The 16,161-nt window shown below is 47.0% G+C and overlaps 1 protein-coding gene across 7 annotated transcripts in view; it reads right to left on the bottom strand.

Moving 5' to 3' along the window:
* Nucleotides 1–82: 82 nt before the first annotated feature.
* Nucleotides 83–16,161, bottom strand: part of nfia (nuclear factor I/A) — a 43,528-nt gene continuing 27,449 nt past the window's right edge. For 4 of the 7 annotated variants that reach the window (XM_077533908.1, XM_077533913.1, XM_077533912.1 and 1 more), the window contains exons 3-11: nucleotides 13,883–13,948; nucleotides 13,063–13,137; nucleotides 10,186–10,303; nucleotides 9,982–10,106; nucleotides 9,782–9,829; nucleotides 9,134–9,297; nucleotides 8,754–8,919; nucleotides 8,254–8,345; nucleotides 83–4,718 (exon numbers count right to left, since the gene is read on the bottom strand). In XM_077533908.1, coding sequence (XP_077390034.1) covers nucleotides 4,704–4,718; nucleotides 8,254–8,345; nucleotides 8,754–8,919; nucleotides 9,134–9,297; nucleotides 9,782–9,829; nucleotides 9,982–10,106; nucleotides 10,186–10,303; nucleotides 13,063–13,137; nucleotides 13,883–13,948 — 869 coding nt within the window. In that variant the 3' untranslated portion in view covers nucleotides 83–4,703. The remainder of the gene's footprint in view (nucleotides 4,719–8,253; nucleotides 8,346–8,753; nucleotides 8,920–9,133; nucleotides 9,298–9,781; nucleotides 9,830–9,981; nucleotides 10,107–10,185; nucleotides 10,304–13,062; nucleotides 13,138–13,882; nucleotides 13,949–16,161) is intronic. The other 3 variants (XM_077533909.1, XM_077533914.1, XM_077533911.1) reach the window with 2 other exon arrangements.

Genomic DNA, 16,161 nt, shown 5'->3' with positions numbered 1-16,161 from the left:
CGCTGTCGGTCCAAAAGAAAGGCCAAAAAAAAAAAAAAAAGAGAGAGAATGAAATGAATGAAAAACAAAAAAAGCATCAAAGGTTGCATAATAATCGAGCCTTTTATTTGCGTGGAATGATGAAGACAAAGAAAAAGAGAAGCCGTCCAAACTTGTTTGGACTGTTCACACATCATCCGGAACACAACAACACAGAGAGGAAGAAGTGCTGCGCTGGAAAAGGAAAAAGGGGCGGGGCAGTGCGATGAGCGTGCGCGCACAAACGTCCTCGCTGCCGCTGCACCGCGACAACGACACAACAGTGACAACAACAGCCAATCGAGCTGTGCGATATCACCACGCGTTGATTTATTTCAATTGAATCGTGTCATCTATTTTGTTCATGAGTGGAGAAAGATGACAGAAAAGTGCCGCTAGTTTCACGTCATTGAAATGGAGAAAATATGCTATCAGGTTATCGGATCTGGTGAGGGGGGGTGTCACATTTTGTCCATGTCGCACAACAACAACAACAACACATGATAACACAAACTTCTCATTTTGTGTTTCGCTCACTGCTTCGACGCCAGGGAAGCTAACGTTGATGCTAACGTCAAAGCTAACACTGCAAGCAAACATTAGAGGTCAATTTGGAAGCTAACTTCAGCTTCAGAAGCTAACATAGGAAGCTACCGCGGGTCTTCCTTAGCTCGGACGTTAGCGGTAGCATTGGATGCTAATTTCTTAAACTGAACATCACATGCTAATGTTGAGATTAACTTAGGGAAATAACGTCGGAAGCCCGCAGGTCTCCCTTGGCTCTGACGTTAGAGGGCCACTTTGGAAGCTAACCATTAACGTTAACGTAGAAAGCTAACGATTACATGCTAACTTCACAAGCTAACATCGAAAGCTAATGTTAGCTGTAACATTGGGGTGAACGTTAAACATCGGAAGTAACATTGAAACATCGGAAGTTAACTTCAGAAGATGAAACTGAAAGCTAACACGGGAGGTAACGTTGCACGCGCACAATCGAAGCTACCTTGAGGGGCTAACTTCAGAAGTGAACCTGAAAGCTAATGTTTGGAAGCTAACACTAAAGGTAACGTAGCAAGCTAACTAAAGAAACTAACGGTGTTGGTCTTCTTTAGGTCATGATGGAAGTTAACTTCAGAAGCTAACATCGGAAGCTAACGTAGCTCTCCGTGGCGTGTAATGCGCGTAGCAGCAAGTGGCCGATCAGGAAGGATCACGTAGCACGAGAGAGGAAGCAGGAAACAAGACAGGAAGTGTAAACATATTTTTTAGGAGGCGCGGTCGAAGCGGTGAACAGATGAAGTGTTTAAGGCTCGTTTGTGACCACGTCATGAAAACGGGAAGCGGCGGAGAGGCGTCGCCCCATCGTCGCGACGGGCGGGGCTTGCGTGGTTTTCTTCTTTTTGTTTTTTTAGAGACCGACCATTAGGAGGCGGTGCCGGTCGCGTTGCTAACTTTGGTTGACAGGAAGTGCAAGTTTTTGCATAACGAACTTTGTCTCAGTTCCGCTCAGGAATTTGCTGAATTAGCTCAACGGGAGACAGGAAGACAACGATTCTGCGTTGTGTTGTCAGGATTCCCACTGGGGTTCGAGGCAGGCAACAGGATTGCGTGAAGGGTTACTGCTTCCAGTAAAAAAAAAAAAAAAAAGAAGTTTGGTGGCATTATGATGAGTCAAACTAACCCTACCTCGAACTCTTGACCCTCGAATCATGATGCGTTCACACCCGACACGATCGGGGCAAACAACAAAAAAGTTTCTTTCATAACGATTGAGAAATGTTAGCGAAATTTAACGCAACCTGAACCCAAACGCTAGCGGGAACAAAGTTGATCGTTTTTATTTCGTCCGACGGTGACCCATATTTGGAATGGTCATCCAAAGCCTGCCCTTCCCACGATGCCGACCGCAGCCAATCATATCATAGCGGGGGGCGTGTCCTGCCGAGAACGTCAGTGGGATCCACAAGAACGCCTCTGCGTCACGTGACTAGCGCAGCGCTCCAAAGATGGCGGCAACAAACAGGGAAATAATCCATTTTTGCCTCTTGTTATTATTATTTTTTTCATTCAGTCTTTTCAATTTCATGACTGATTGTCATCAACGTCGTTTGCCTCTCAGTAAACGTTTGTTCACATTTTTAGGACGATCGGATCCATTAGCTGCACTCAATTCCCACTTTGAGGCACTGAACGGATTGATTGTTTTTTGTTTTTGTCAGTCGTCTTTAGCGGCCACGTTAGCCGTTAGCTTACCCGCCAAATTCAATACGATACGTTGCAGCGCTAGCTCGCTAGGGGGACGACGTCAACTCTTGGAGCTACTCGAGCCGTTAGCCAAGTTGCTAATTCGCAAAAAGTTCAAGTGGGGTGTTAGCTTCCTCGCGGCTGTGGGCAAGAGTTGACGTCATTCAGTTAGCCAGCTAGCGCTGTCCGGTATTGTTTGAGAAAATTGGAGCATTTTAAGCTAATGAGACTGACTCCGAATATTTCTAAGCACCCAGGAAACCATTCCCAAGTCCACTCCCATTCTTACAAGGATGAGGACATTTCAAAATAACGAATGCACGGTTCCGTACAAGGACGCTCACGGATGTAAACATATTTTCATATTTTCATAGCAGGTCAAAAGGACCTCGTCTCTGCTCTGCGTTCACTTGAGTTCAGTCGATCAAAGATGCCACCAAAACCTGCTACCGTAGGCACAAAATTGAAAATTGTCAAGCCGCCGCAATCACGACGTTTGTTGTAGTGAATCAGCTCGCTCGCTAAGTATTAGCTTATATGCTAATTCGAATGATCGAGGACAGCGCTAGCCGGCTAACCGGATTAACTCGAGGAGCTGCTCACGCCAACCGTTAGCCACGTTGCTAATGCGAGCACAGTTGGCGAGCTGGCCAGGAGCGGGGCGAGGAGGAGGAGGAGGAGGAGCAGGAGGAGGAGTCAACCAATGGCGAGAAATGACGCTTACATAGAAAAGGAAGTGGCCACGTCATGTGACTAACTACATCATCACTAACACTACGACATGCACGTCTTTCATATTGTATACTTATGTACGTACATATATGCTCATATCTACACGTCACCAGGCAGGCCACGCCCCCCCGATGCTAAGTGCTTGCGTTGGACCGCGCCTCTTTGAGAGCGGCCAATCACGGAGGGCCACGCCCTTTCAAGATTATCTGGCAAACAAACACCCAGAAGAAAATACACTAAAAGTTGTCAAAGTCAAATCAAATATGTAAAAAAAAAACAAAAAAAAAACATGTTTTGAAAACACCAAAATGAGATCAAATATGTCCAAATAAATATATGAAGAAAAAAAAAAGTGTTTTAGAAATACAGTCAGCCCTCGCTATTGGCGCTACAAACACCAAAAATTGGCAAATGGCAAAACAAATTTGCTGTGTTCATAAACTATCAATATTGTCGGAAGTAAAGTAGAAAATATTTATAATAATAAATAATGCAAAATACTTTCACAAAAGACGTCACATCATTTTTTTTTTTTTTTTTTTTTGGTGGGGGTTATTTTGGAGTAAAAAGTCACATTTGTGATGAAGTATCATATATACCCCCAAAAAACATTTCCAGACAATATGGACAAAAAAGTTGGCATATTTTAGAAGAAAAGTTGGATTCTCCAAAGTGTCTTAGCGAAAGTCTTCTTGTTGCTTATTATGCATTCGAGTACTCCGATAGGATTGTCGGGACATTGCGAACGACGAGGATTGTTGGGACATTGCGAACGACGAGGATTGTTGGGACATTGCGAACGACGAGGATTGTCGGGATATTGCGAACGACGAGGGCTGACTGTAGTTGCCGTTCTAAACGATGTTTTGAAAAGTGAAAGATGCGCTCGTTTAGCAAACGATTTTGTTCAAGTCCAACCAAGCGCAAACTTTTAAAGGGATCATCAACAAACAACCAGAATAATCATCATCATCATCATCTCCCAAGTATAATAATAATAATAATAAGAAGAAGAATAAGAAGAAGAGTAACAAGGTCCCTTTTTGTCTTTGAACATCCTGTTTTAGAGTCCGGAGGTGCCGGCGGACTTCCGGGAGAAAAAACAAAACAAAACAAACAAACAAACAAAACAAAAAAAGCAGCTTGGAGCTTCCAAACATTGCACTTTTTCCTCATCTCCACCTTCTTCCATATGAGCATCTTTCATATTCAACACTTCATATAGAATACGAGGAGGAAGAGGAGGAGGAAGAGGCGAGGTCACGTGACAACCAGCAGTGAGTCAACAGGCCCCGCCCACTCACAGCTCCTTCCAGGAAGTAGGTCCCCCCCCAGTGGGCGGAGTCATGTGCGCATCAAGCAGCAGTGAGTCAATCAACAAGCCCCACCCACTCAGCTCCTTCCAGAAAGTCGGCCCCCCGAGGGGGCGGAGTCTATAGTGGGGCGTATTAGCTGGTGATAAGACCCCTCCCCTCAACGATACTCCTCCCACATCGGAGGGAAGAGGAGGAGGAGGTGGGACTTGTCTTGTTTGGCCCCACCCCCAAAAGACAGAAGGAACCTCTCAAGGTGTTGGGAGGGGCGGGGCTGTGAGCCCCCTAGCCATGCTGATGCCGACAGTCAGGCGCTGGTGGGCGGAGTCAGGCGCGGGAGGGCAGGATCACACACAGGTGGGCGGGTCCGGGAGGGAGGAGCTTCTGGAATTCTTATCCCAGGTACCACTGAGAAAAGAAGAAGAAGAAGAAGAAGAAGAAGAAGAAGAAGACGACATCGTCAGCGTCGCAAGTCAACAACTCGTCAACTTTTACAACGTTTTCCCGCTTTCATCATCCTCTCGTCACTTTCTGCTTCTTTTCCATTCTTCCATTTGACCATTTGCGGTTGCGACTCCAGTCGGGAATTTGACCGCTTAATGACAACTCGCTGCTAACATTCACGCTAATCTCTTCCGACTTTTTGATGGTCACCCAAATAATAATAATATCATCTACCGTGTTGTTCAAATGACTCGAAAAGGACTTGAAAGTGAAAAGTTGAGACTGGTTAGTCCTGACTCGACTCGGGACTTGAGACTTACAAAACGACGGTTGACGACTGCCAACGCCGCATTTGAGCCTCCAAAACAAACGAGTCGCTTTCTCATCACTTCCAAAACAAACGAGTCGCTTTCTCATCACTTCACAGTCGTCCTCAACTTACTCGCTCGTCAACTACAATTCGCTCTCTCGTCACCAACTCGTCATTTGCCGTTCACTTCCTCGTCACTCAGCAACTAACGAGTTGCTCTTGCCACAGACGAGTTGACGAGTCACACTTGAGCTGCCAACTCGTCACGTCTTCTAGTTAACAACTAGTCGGCTACTAATCAATGTCTCGTCAGGCCACTTGCAGTCCATTCACAAACTTTCCCGTCATTTTCGAGTTACTTTCTGGTTATCCTTCACTCACCAACCGGTCAACGTCTTGTCGTCGCTCGTCGTCGTCTTTCAAGTTGCCGCCAGCCGGCCAACCAGATGATTTCTTTTCTTTTTCTTTTTGTTTCTTTTTCACTCGCTCACGTTAACCACTCGTCACCTGACTGACGAGCAGATTTATTGCACAAGTGTCATCCCGGCTGTCCCGCCAACTTTTGTCTGGATGAGGTCCGGTTGCTCGGGGCAACCGGACGGCCCGGGACGTGAGCGCCATCGTCACGGCAACCGCATATACATTCATCACACGTACGCTTGTGAACATCGTTTACAAAATGCATTCGCAAAAAAAAGAAAAAGTCAAAGTTTGGAATAAAGTGTGTGTGTGTGTGTTGCAGTCTTTGTGTGCCGACTCTTCGTGATTGACTGCGTGTGTGCGTGCGTGCGTGTGCGTGAGACAGAGAAGAAGAAGAAGACGAGTGGAAGGTTAGTTTTTAATCAATACAACTTGCTGACGTGGGGACTTTTTGGTCCTGCACTGCAGACTGTCCTCAAAACACACTCACTCCCCGGGCGTGTGCGCGCGTGCGTTCACGCGCGTGTGCGTGTGTGCGTCAGGCCGTGTTGGTGGTCGGGTGAAGATGAAGATGAAGATGATGATGAAGATGATGATGATGACATGAATGAGTTCTGAAGATGCTCATGTGAAGTGTGTGTGTGTGTGTGTGCCTTTTGTCTTTGCAGCATTGTGGGGACCATCCGCATGTGTTTGCCCAGCTTTAACTACCATTGTGGGGACATTTTGGTGGTCAAGTTTTGAGGGTCAAGACTTGATTTTCCAATTGGGTTCGGCAAGGAATGCGGATGGAACGATAGCCAAACATCAAAATATGAAATGATATCATATGATCACCATATTGCAATGCAAAAAAAGGTCACAAAACATAAAAAAAGGTCGCAAAACATATTAACCAGTTACAATCTCCAATAAGACTTGATATCGACGTGCTTACTTCCTCCATATATTGACTCAATTGATAAGCATATGACTTCTTATAATGCGGATTTGAAACATAAAAGGGCCAAAACATGCCATGTGAAAATTAAATTGCACAAAAAAAAAAAAAAAAAACTAGCCACCAGAGGGTGCTAGAAGTGCCCAAATGGAAACCAAGCTGACTTTTTGGAACAGACTTTGAATATGAGGAAGACGATATATTGTGGCGCTTTTCATATTGTCGTTATCATGACGTCGCGAGTAAGGAATCGATCATCAATCAATCATTTTTCATGCTTGAGGTTTGGGAAAGCACAATGTCAACGAAAAGTCCCCACCATGATACAAAGACAAACGTGTGTGTGTGCACGAGCAAAAGAATGTTGTCGTCTTCCTGTTCAACTCCAGATAATCGTGCTCGTCGCCTCAGCTGAGTCAGCGGGTCTCTCGCGCACGCACGCACACACGCGCACACACGCGCACCGTCACCTTCAGGATGTGCACGCTGGACACACACACGCACACACGCGCGTCCGTCTTTGTATGGTGGTGGGGACTTCTCATTGCCATCTTGTCTTTCCCTAATGAAGCTCAACCGTCCAAAATGATTGACTGTCCCGATTCCTGAACCTAATCCAGGCGTGGGCAAACTCGGTCCTGCAGCTTTTGGAGGTTTCCCTCTTCCGACACAGGCTGATTCCAATCAACAGGATCGTTATCAGGCTTATAGAAAACCTGCAGGACTCCGGCCCCTGAAGGGATGCGTTTGCCCACCCCTGCACCGAACCCAATTGAAAGCTCAACTGGAAAATCAAGTCTTGAGCCTCCAAAAGATGCCTGAACTCGTCACGACCACCAAAATGTCCCCACAAGTTCAATGTAGCAAAGACAAACGCATACGCACGTCTTTGGTATGATGTCATTCAACATGGCCGCTGCACTTTCAACATGTAAAAAAAGACTCTTAATTAGTGACATGACAGGGTGACGACGCCCCCCCCACAGTCGCCCCCACACACAAGAGGCCATCTGACCCCCGACCCCGCAACACACACACACGAGCCCGTGCGTCGCCATGACGATGACAAGTCAGACCACACACTTGTCTGACTTGTCGCATGCACGCGCACACACAAACATCGACACAACGCAGCTCACGATCACGCACACACAAAACACAAGACTCGACGACACGCAAAACATTTGACGGCCTGAAAGCAAATTTGCTGATGCGCAAACGTTGCTCACGTCACAAAATCAATCACGTGGCGACATGCGACAGGTGTGATGGGCCACGCCCCCTCAGGTGCGCACAGGTGTCAGTCGTCACGCTCATCAAGTCCAAACAACAACAAGAAAAAAAACAAGTTTGTCATTTGCTGACTTTCATCAAGATTTTGAAAAATATGAATAAGAGGCAGGCCAGGTTCGACCTTTGACCTTTTCCAACCTGATTGTTTGCACATACGTCAGCTGGCCTTGATCAACCGCCAGCGTAAATAGAAGTGGGCGGATCAATACAAATATCAATAATAACACTTTCTTATAAATAAAAAACAGTCGAGTGACAATAAAGTGAAGATAAAGTCAAATAAATAAAAGTCAAATAAGTTCAGCTCAAATCGGATCAATCCAAATACTATTTTGTATATTTATTGTCTATATAGCAACATTTGCGCCCCAATACTGCGTTCACTTCAATGCCCCATTGTGACATCTTGCGCAATAGCAGCACAAAATGCATCTTGGGATATTTTCCCGTCCAAGCATCTGCAAATATGAAAGCGTTGCGCGTACTTTGATTTGACTTTGAGAAAAGCATGTTAGCATGTTAGCATGCGCGTTTACCTGCGGCTGCTGCGGCACGTTGAAGGCGGGCTCTCGCGGCCCCACGCTAACGAATCGCTGAGCGGGAGAGCTGGTGGGCGGGGCCGAGTACGCTGAGGAGCAAAAGGGAAAACAGCCAAAGTCACTTTCGAGTGCTGCAAACTGACGCAGAGCAAAAAAGAGGAAGCGTTGTTGGCCTCACGCTGGAAAAAAATAACCAGCAAACAAAAAGTGACGTTGCAAAATGTCGAAGACATTCAAAAGATGATAATTGACGCTGTTTCGACTAAGTAGTGTCTAAGTAGTGGATCCTGTAAATGTACTGGATGGGAGGAGCAATATGGCCGCCTGGCCACCGAAAAAACTTTTCTCTATATTGAGTGGAACGAACGGACGTACTTGCTGATTGCAAATGTGGCGTCACAAACACGCTTGCGGACAACCGACGACGCGATTTTTGCCGCTCGCTCGTCTTGCCGGCAAAAAGGCAAACAAAGAAAAGCAAGAAGAGCACATCTGACCGGGCGACGACGGCGAGTTGCCGCCCGCCTCGGCCGAGGAGCTGGCGGGCGGCTTGGCGTCCACCGGCAGCGGGACGGGCCGGGCCATGGGCGGCGGCGGGGGAGGCGGCAGCATGGGCGTGGCCAGGAAAGGATTGTGGACTTTTCCCTGGGAGCTGCCATTAGGCTGCAATCAGAGGAAAACAAAATATATCAAAATAATATCAATACAAGTCACTCACCCGTGCGTTAATGTGAGAGGCTCGTATTGATTGGCTGTCTAGACACGCACGCACATCAACCACTTCAACACGCACACGCAAATACTGCAATGGAGGCGCGTGTGCGCTGAAACGCCAATGAGGGCTTTTACACAACGGCAGGTGCGTGAGGGAGCCCACCTGTCCGGCCGTCTGGGCCGAGTCGGGACACACGAGCTGCACAAAGTCCTTGAGGGGGTCCTGGGGGTGGTACCGGATGGCGGCGTGCGAGAAGTAGGAGGCGGGCTGCTGCAGGATGGGCGGCGACGAGAAGTGCAGGCCGGCGGGCGGCGCGTGCGGGCTGGCTGCGGACACACGCGCGCGCGCGCACGTCAGCACACCCACGGACGCAAAAGACCACAACAACGCGCGCGCTCGTTTGAAGGCAGGAGAGAACGTGGGCGGGATCAGTTGCACTTTGCAAAGGAAATCGCTTGACTGCCTCCTCTCGGATTGGTCACCAAACATCGGATGCAAACAGGCGACCAATCAAGGAGGAGCCACGCGAGCCGTGAGGGATCCACTTCCTCTTTGTCGGCACTTCCCACTTTCACTTCCTGTCAAACCTTTTTGCTTTTAGCCTGATGTGTCTTGGCTCCGCCCATCGCACTCCAGCGCACCACCAATGACAGGAGAGAGAGGAGGGGCCTCACTCGCAACACAGCCAATCAATGAGCGGATTGATGATGTCGTCAGCAGGACCGTGGAGGAGGTTGGACGCAAATGAAGGCAGGAAGAACGGAAGAAGGAAGGAGGAAGTGAGGAAGGAAGGAAGGAGCGCTCGTTTACCTTGTCGTGAGATGAAGGAGCTAGCGAGCGATCCTCGTAGTTTATATCCTGCGTTCCCGCCCGGCGAGGAAGCAAAAGGGGAAAAAGAACCAAAGAAGAAGACGAGAAGAAGAAGAAGAGGAGCAGCGTGAACTTTGCACTCATCGACACGCACACGCAAGCGCGCGCGCGTGTGTGCGTTGCCACGGCGACGACGCTACCTGGCTCCTCGTGCCATCCGCCGGCCTGGCCGCCGCCGCCCGGCGAGCGACCCTGAGCGGGAAAGTACGAGTCGTCGGCCGGACTGTCGCCGTCCTCCTCCATGCACTTGATGCGCTTGGCCGAGCTGCGCACACGCAAACGCCAACTTTCAAACACCACTTTTGTTTGTTTGTGTTTTTGTTTGTTTGTTTGTGCGTGCGTACCTGGAGGAGGAGGTGCTGGGCAGCGGCCTCCTCATGGCGCCGGGACTCATGCTGTAGTAGGACGAGCTGTCCAGGTCGGCCAGCGAGAAGTTGGGACCCGCGCCGGCCGCCATGGGAGCTGCCGGCGCGCACACACAGAAACACGCACGCAAACGCAGGTGAGTCGTCACATCCACTTCACAGGTGACACTTTTCAACCTGTCACATGACTTTTTCGCACTGATCTGAATATCCGACTGGATAGCTGAAGATGATGAAGTCACAGGGCGGCCATCTTGCTCCTCCCACCTCACGAAGTATATGTACACATTCCGCATATCTGCATGCAGCTCGTAGGCAGTTCGGATACGACTGGGGGCGGGGCTGGAGGGCAGGCTGTCACTTTCTTTCTTTTTAACAAAAAATAAACATATATATATATTTTTTTAATGGCTCAGTTCTTTATATATTAGACATTGCACATTGTTTCCTTCTGTACTAAACAACATTAAGCATATCAAAATGTCTCTCTTGTTTATGTTTAATAAATTGAAAACACCAGAAAAGTACTTGTGTCAAATGTTGTCCAATTTGGATCATGTAAATGTTTCTTGGGAGGAGCAATATGGCCGCCTCGAAAGTCTTGTCCTATCGGCTATCCGGCCGTTTATTCCCATCAGTGATTTCTCGCCGCCTCTTTGCTTGTTTATGCAAGTGGAAGGAAAGAAGGAAAGACGGAAACGAGGTGGTAAAGGAAGGTAAGAAAGAGAAAAAAGAAATTGTTTCCAATTCATTGATTTGCTGCGTCACACAATCGAGGCTGCACAAAAGTGGATCAGGAAGTCAATGAGGTTTTTGAGACGTCAACATCCAGACAAGACCCCGCCCCCTCTTTGCTACCCCCGCCCCCCTTTAACACCTTCCCCTCAACGTTTTTATTGACAGAGAGCAGGATGGTGTGATGAAAGGAGGAGAAGTCCTGACAAGACCTGCTGGCTACAACAAGACTTTTCTGCACACCTCAGCACTGTCCATCTATCACACGCGCGCACGCGCACGCGCACGCACGCACGCTTGGCGGTTTGATGCGCGACTGCGACTTGTTGTGTTTGCATGAGACTGGACGTGTGCGAGTTGATGTCAAACGCCGCCGTCGTGTAAAACCAGCCAAAACGAACTTTTGTCAAGGTGCCGTAAAGAGCAGCAACCATCAAAATGTTTCAGTGAATCACTGACGGGATCGTCGAGTCGGGAAAAACAGACCAAAGTCGGCTGGCCTCGGTTAGCGGTTAGCAGTTAGCACTTAGCAATTAGCCCGTGCGCGCACCCGCAAACGTGCCACCGCCGCGTTTGCGCAATTTCCACGTTTGGACCTTCTTGCCGGCCTGACAGGAAGTCACGTGACCGCAGTTAGCCAATGGCAAGCAAGATTTACGGAAAAACTCCAATTCAAAAGACGCTTTTGTTCATGAAATCAAAATGAAAACGCTTTTAAAAAACGGAAACTAACAAGCTATACTGACTCTATGTTTACAAAACAAACTAAAACTATAAAATGAAGGCAAAAATGTCTTTGTTTTAGTCTTTGGTAATGCATAAACTTATGGGGACGATTTGAAATGTGACTTGAAGTCGATTTATTTTGAAATGAAACGGAAGGCGGACGTTTGAAAGTGTGTCACAGAAGTGACGTCATCCAACAGCAGCCAATCGAAAAGCACCAAAACATTTTGTTTTGTTTTTTTAAAATATTGCGCACGAGTAAAAAACAAAACAAAACATTTTTTTAAAACATTGAAACTGTCTAAAATGAAGTCTTTTTTAAATAACTAAAACTATTACAACCTAACAGAACCACCCTGAAAACTAATTCAAAGTAACAACATTTAAAAAACTAAACAAAACTCAAAACAAAATCCAAACTAACTCAAATGAAACATTCCAAAATGACAATAACTCCACATTCACAAGCATTGGCAAAAAGCTCAAGAACAAAAAAAACAAAACATTTCAGAATATTAATTAATATATATCAATGTATTTGAAATGTAATGGACATGAGTTTGTTTTGTAATGTGCCAAACAGGAAGTTGGAAGTGAGCAGCAAGCGTCATGATGATGATGATGATGATGAAGTCAATGCGGCACCCACATTGAGTCAAGTGACCAATTACACTAAGTACACTACATCACTGACCCCGCCCCCTGTTACACCCCCCTCCCCCTTCCACCTCTCTGCTGCTTTAATAGAATATTGATCCACGCACACACGCACGCACGCACACGCACGCACGTTCCATTGGCCTGCCAATGGAACGTGTAATGGATGAGCAACGTCAAGGTCACCTGATGCGTGCGTGTGCGTGCGTGTGCAGCAGCCGGCGAACGTCGTCGTCGTCATCTTTCACGTTCACGATTTGGCTTTGACTCGCAATCGCGGTTGCCATGACGACTTTGCCGACACTTTTTGCCAAAAAGTGTCACATGACGTCGTCATCGGCCGCAGCCAATCGGCGGTCGGGACGACGTCGACCTTTAAAAAGTGCAGACGTGCACTCCGGCGAGATGGACAGAAAAAAAAGAAGCAAGCAAGCAAGTGAGCCGTTTGTTCGTTCGTTCGTTCGTTCGTTCGTTCGTTCGTTCGTTCGTTCGTTCGTTCGTTCGTTCGTTCGTTCGTTCGTTCGTTCGTTCGTTCGTTCGTTCGTTCGTTCGTTCGTTCGTTCGTTCGTTCGTTCGTTCGTTCGTTCGTCCGTTCGCAGGCAGTCGATGGGCGCTGCGGGCCGGCCGGAAAGCGCTTGTCAGCATGCTGGCCCCGCCCCCCTTGCCCGGTCCCACCCACCGGCAGCGCAGCGCCATCCATCACGCGTCACGTTTGCGCTTTGCGTTTTGCCGACTTACTCTGCGACACGCGAACAAGTTCGGCCACGGTGAAAACTCCCGGCGTCACAAAACTGTCCTGGAAGCCCAAATGACCTGAAACGCACAAACGCAACATTTCACATTCACAATCTTTTTATTATTATTATTATTATTTTTTAATACATGATTGCAGCGGTGTACAAATGTTGGCCCGGGGGCCATTTTGGCAAGCAAATATTTCCTTTAGGGACACACCATAATGCCTTTTCAAACGATAAACCCAAAATTGTAGAAAGCGCCGATGTCGATAACCGATAAGTAAGCTGATAATTGTTTGAAAAATGAACTTGAATACAAATGTGCTTTCGACGACCACAACTTGACAAAATTCAAAAGAAAATGACTACATCAATAAATAAATGGCTAAAAGTACAAATAAAAATGAATATAAAAAAATATCACTAAAAAAAAAATACATATAAATGGAAATAAAAAGAGCAAAAAAAAACGATGTATAAATAAATACATTTATATTTATTATTTTTAGTTTCACTTTTAGCCATTTCTTTATTTAGTCATTTTTTTACTTTGAAATTTGGCAGTTTTGGGCCGTAGTGCCAAGTGTAAATATTATTCAAATGAGGGGGGCGGTCCTAAGCGTGTGTTGGGTTGGACTCCGCCTCGTTGCAAACTGCCTGTGATTGGTCGAGTGAGCAGCTCGGCCAACAAGGAAGTTTTCAGTGGACGACGATCTTCAATGAATGACTAAATAAAGAAATGACTAAAAGTGAAAATAAAAACAGATATAAAAAAATGTTGAGTTTGAAAACAAAAGAAGAAATGAAAAGTTGCAACTGACCGTTCTCGCTCTGTTCTTTGATGTCGGACTCGCCCGCCTGGTTTGGGCTCTCTGATTGGCCGCCGTCTGCAAGCACAACACATGCGCAGGTGTGAGTCATGTGACCGACCTGCTGACGCGGAGCAAAGGTTAAAAGGTCAAGAGGCCGGCGTTACATGGAGCCATTGTGGAGAAGAAATATTCTCCAAGAAAGAAATCGGAAATTTTTGGACGCATCATCATCATCATCATCATCATCATCATGCTGACTGCACAGCCGAGTTGGAGGCGTGGCTCAATGTGGGTGGGCTTACATTTGTCTCCACCCACATGGATTAATTTTGTACTTTTTCAAAACGTGAACGATGTTCTGCCGGCACATTTGCTGAAGACAAAAATGTCAGCATGAGCGATATAAATATGAAATCTGGCTCCGGTGAGTGCGCCACCTGCTGGGTACACCCGGTACTGCAGCCATCATCCCACTCATCTGGATGTGAACGCCAACTTTTTGAGACGCTCGCAAGCAATCGGCGTGGACTCAATCGTTTTTCATCGTTTTCAATCGGGCCCGTCCGTCAACACGCCTGATGTGCTTGCGGGGTTCAAGGAGCCTCTCTTCGCCAACAACGGACGGACATTTGGGCCACTTGTGGCAAACAGTTATTCTAGTTTTGCAATTTTTCATTGGAGTTTTTTGTTTTTTTGTTTTTCATTTTAATAACAATAATAATTGTGTATTACCTGTGCTGAAAATAACAACAAAACATCATGCTAGCAACATCATTTGAAGATGCTTTCCTATTGGCTGCTTCTAAATGACATCACTTCCATGTGACGTCCTTCTTCCGCTTCATATCAAAATAAATGCACTTCAAATCATATTTCAAATCATCCCCAAAATTAAATGAATTAACAAAGACTCCAACAAAAAGGACATTTTTGTGATCATTATCGTCCGTTTTAGTTTTGTTTCAGTTGGCATTTTGGTTTTGATTTTATTTGAGCAAAATTGTTTTTTGAATTAGAGTTTTCGTTTTTGTCATGAGTTTGAGTTGACTAAAATAACCTTGGTGGCAAATGGCGCGGTTAGCTCCGCCCACCCCGGCTGACGGCTGCGGCTTGCTTGGCCGTTGACGACAAATCGATCAATAAAACGGCAAATTTCATTTGGAAAAACACAAATGCTGAGTGTGGGCGGAGTCACATGTCACAGTGAACCCGCCTCCAACTGCGCTCTGCAACCACGGCGACTCGTAATCGCCGCTCGCAAACGAGAACGACGCGCAAACGTACGTGCACGCCCACAAACAAACGATTGTGGGAAAATTCCAAAGGACTCGAGCGACACGCCTCCTCCTCCTCCTCCGTCAAAAGTGGGGAACAAAACACACGCACACACTTTGCACGCTGTTCACAGCGTGTGCGCTTGAGTCAGCTCAAAGAAAAAGCATCGGCGTAACCATGGCGACGTGAGGAGGGAGGCCTTTGTGTTGGAGGGATGCTTTCACATGCACGCACACGCACAAAAGTCAGGCTCATTAAATATGCTAATGAGGCGTGGGAGCTGCTTCCAATTTCAGGGAAGCTCTTCAAAATAAAAGACATTTTGGCAACATCAAAACTTTGCCTGTTGTGGATGTGAACGTGTGTGCGTGTTGTAAATGGGCATGCGTGACGTGACTATTTTTGATCAAAAATACGGATATTTGTTCATTTCCTTTCTTTGTCGGATGCTAACGAGTCCGTCCGAATGAGCACGCGCAGGACACAAACGAGTCAGCCAATCAACACGGCTGTCAATCAGGACGTAAGCTCCGCCTCCTCCCACTTCCCGTCACCTCACATTTGCAGATTGATCTTTTCACGTCACCATTGATTGACGCCACCAAATCGGAAATATTAGCAGCGACAACAGAAGAAGGCGCAACGCAAACGGGTCAGGTCAAGTTGCGCTAACCCGGTTAACCCGGTTAACCCGGTTAGCTCGATTAACTCGGTTAACCCGGTTAACTCGGAGCGTGAGCCATCGCGAGGTTCCAAAAGTTCAATTGGCAGCTGCTTTGTTGCCTCGTCGCTCATCTGATTGCTCGGAAACGGAAACTTTTTTTTTTTTTGCAGTTGAGTCGTCAGTCCACCAGGATTGGACATGTTGTGACTCCTCCCCCTGCTGTGACTCCTCCCCCTGCCTGACCTTTGGATATCCAGAGGTTGCTTACTCCACATCAAGTCCGTCCGTCCGTCCGGCGGAACAGAACGGAACATGTCCGAAAGAAAAAAAAATGTAAAAAAAATTTCCA

The sequence above is a fragment of the Festucalex cinctus genome, chromosome 10 (genome assembly GCF_051991245.1).
Source record: "Festucalex cinctus isolate MCC-2025b chromosome 10, RoL_Fcin_1.0, whole genome shotgun sequence".
Taxonomy (NCBI): domain Eukaryota; kingdom Metazoa; phylum Chordata; class Actinopteri; order Syngnathiformes; family Syngnathidae; genus Festucalex; species Festucalex cinctus.
This window is presented reverse-complemented; position numbering and strand designations above follow the sequence as displayed.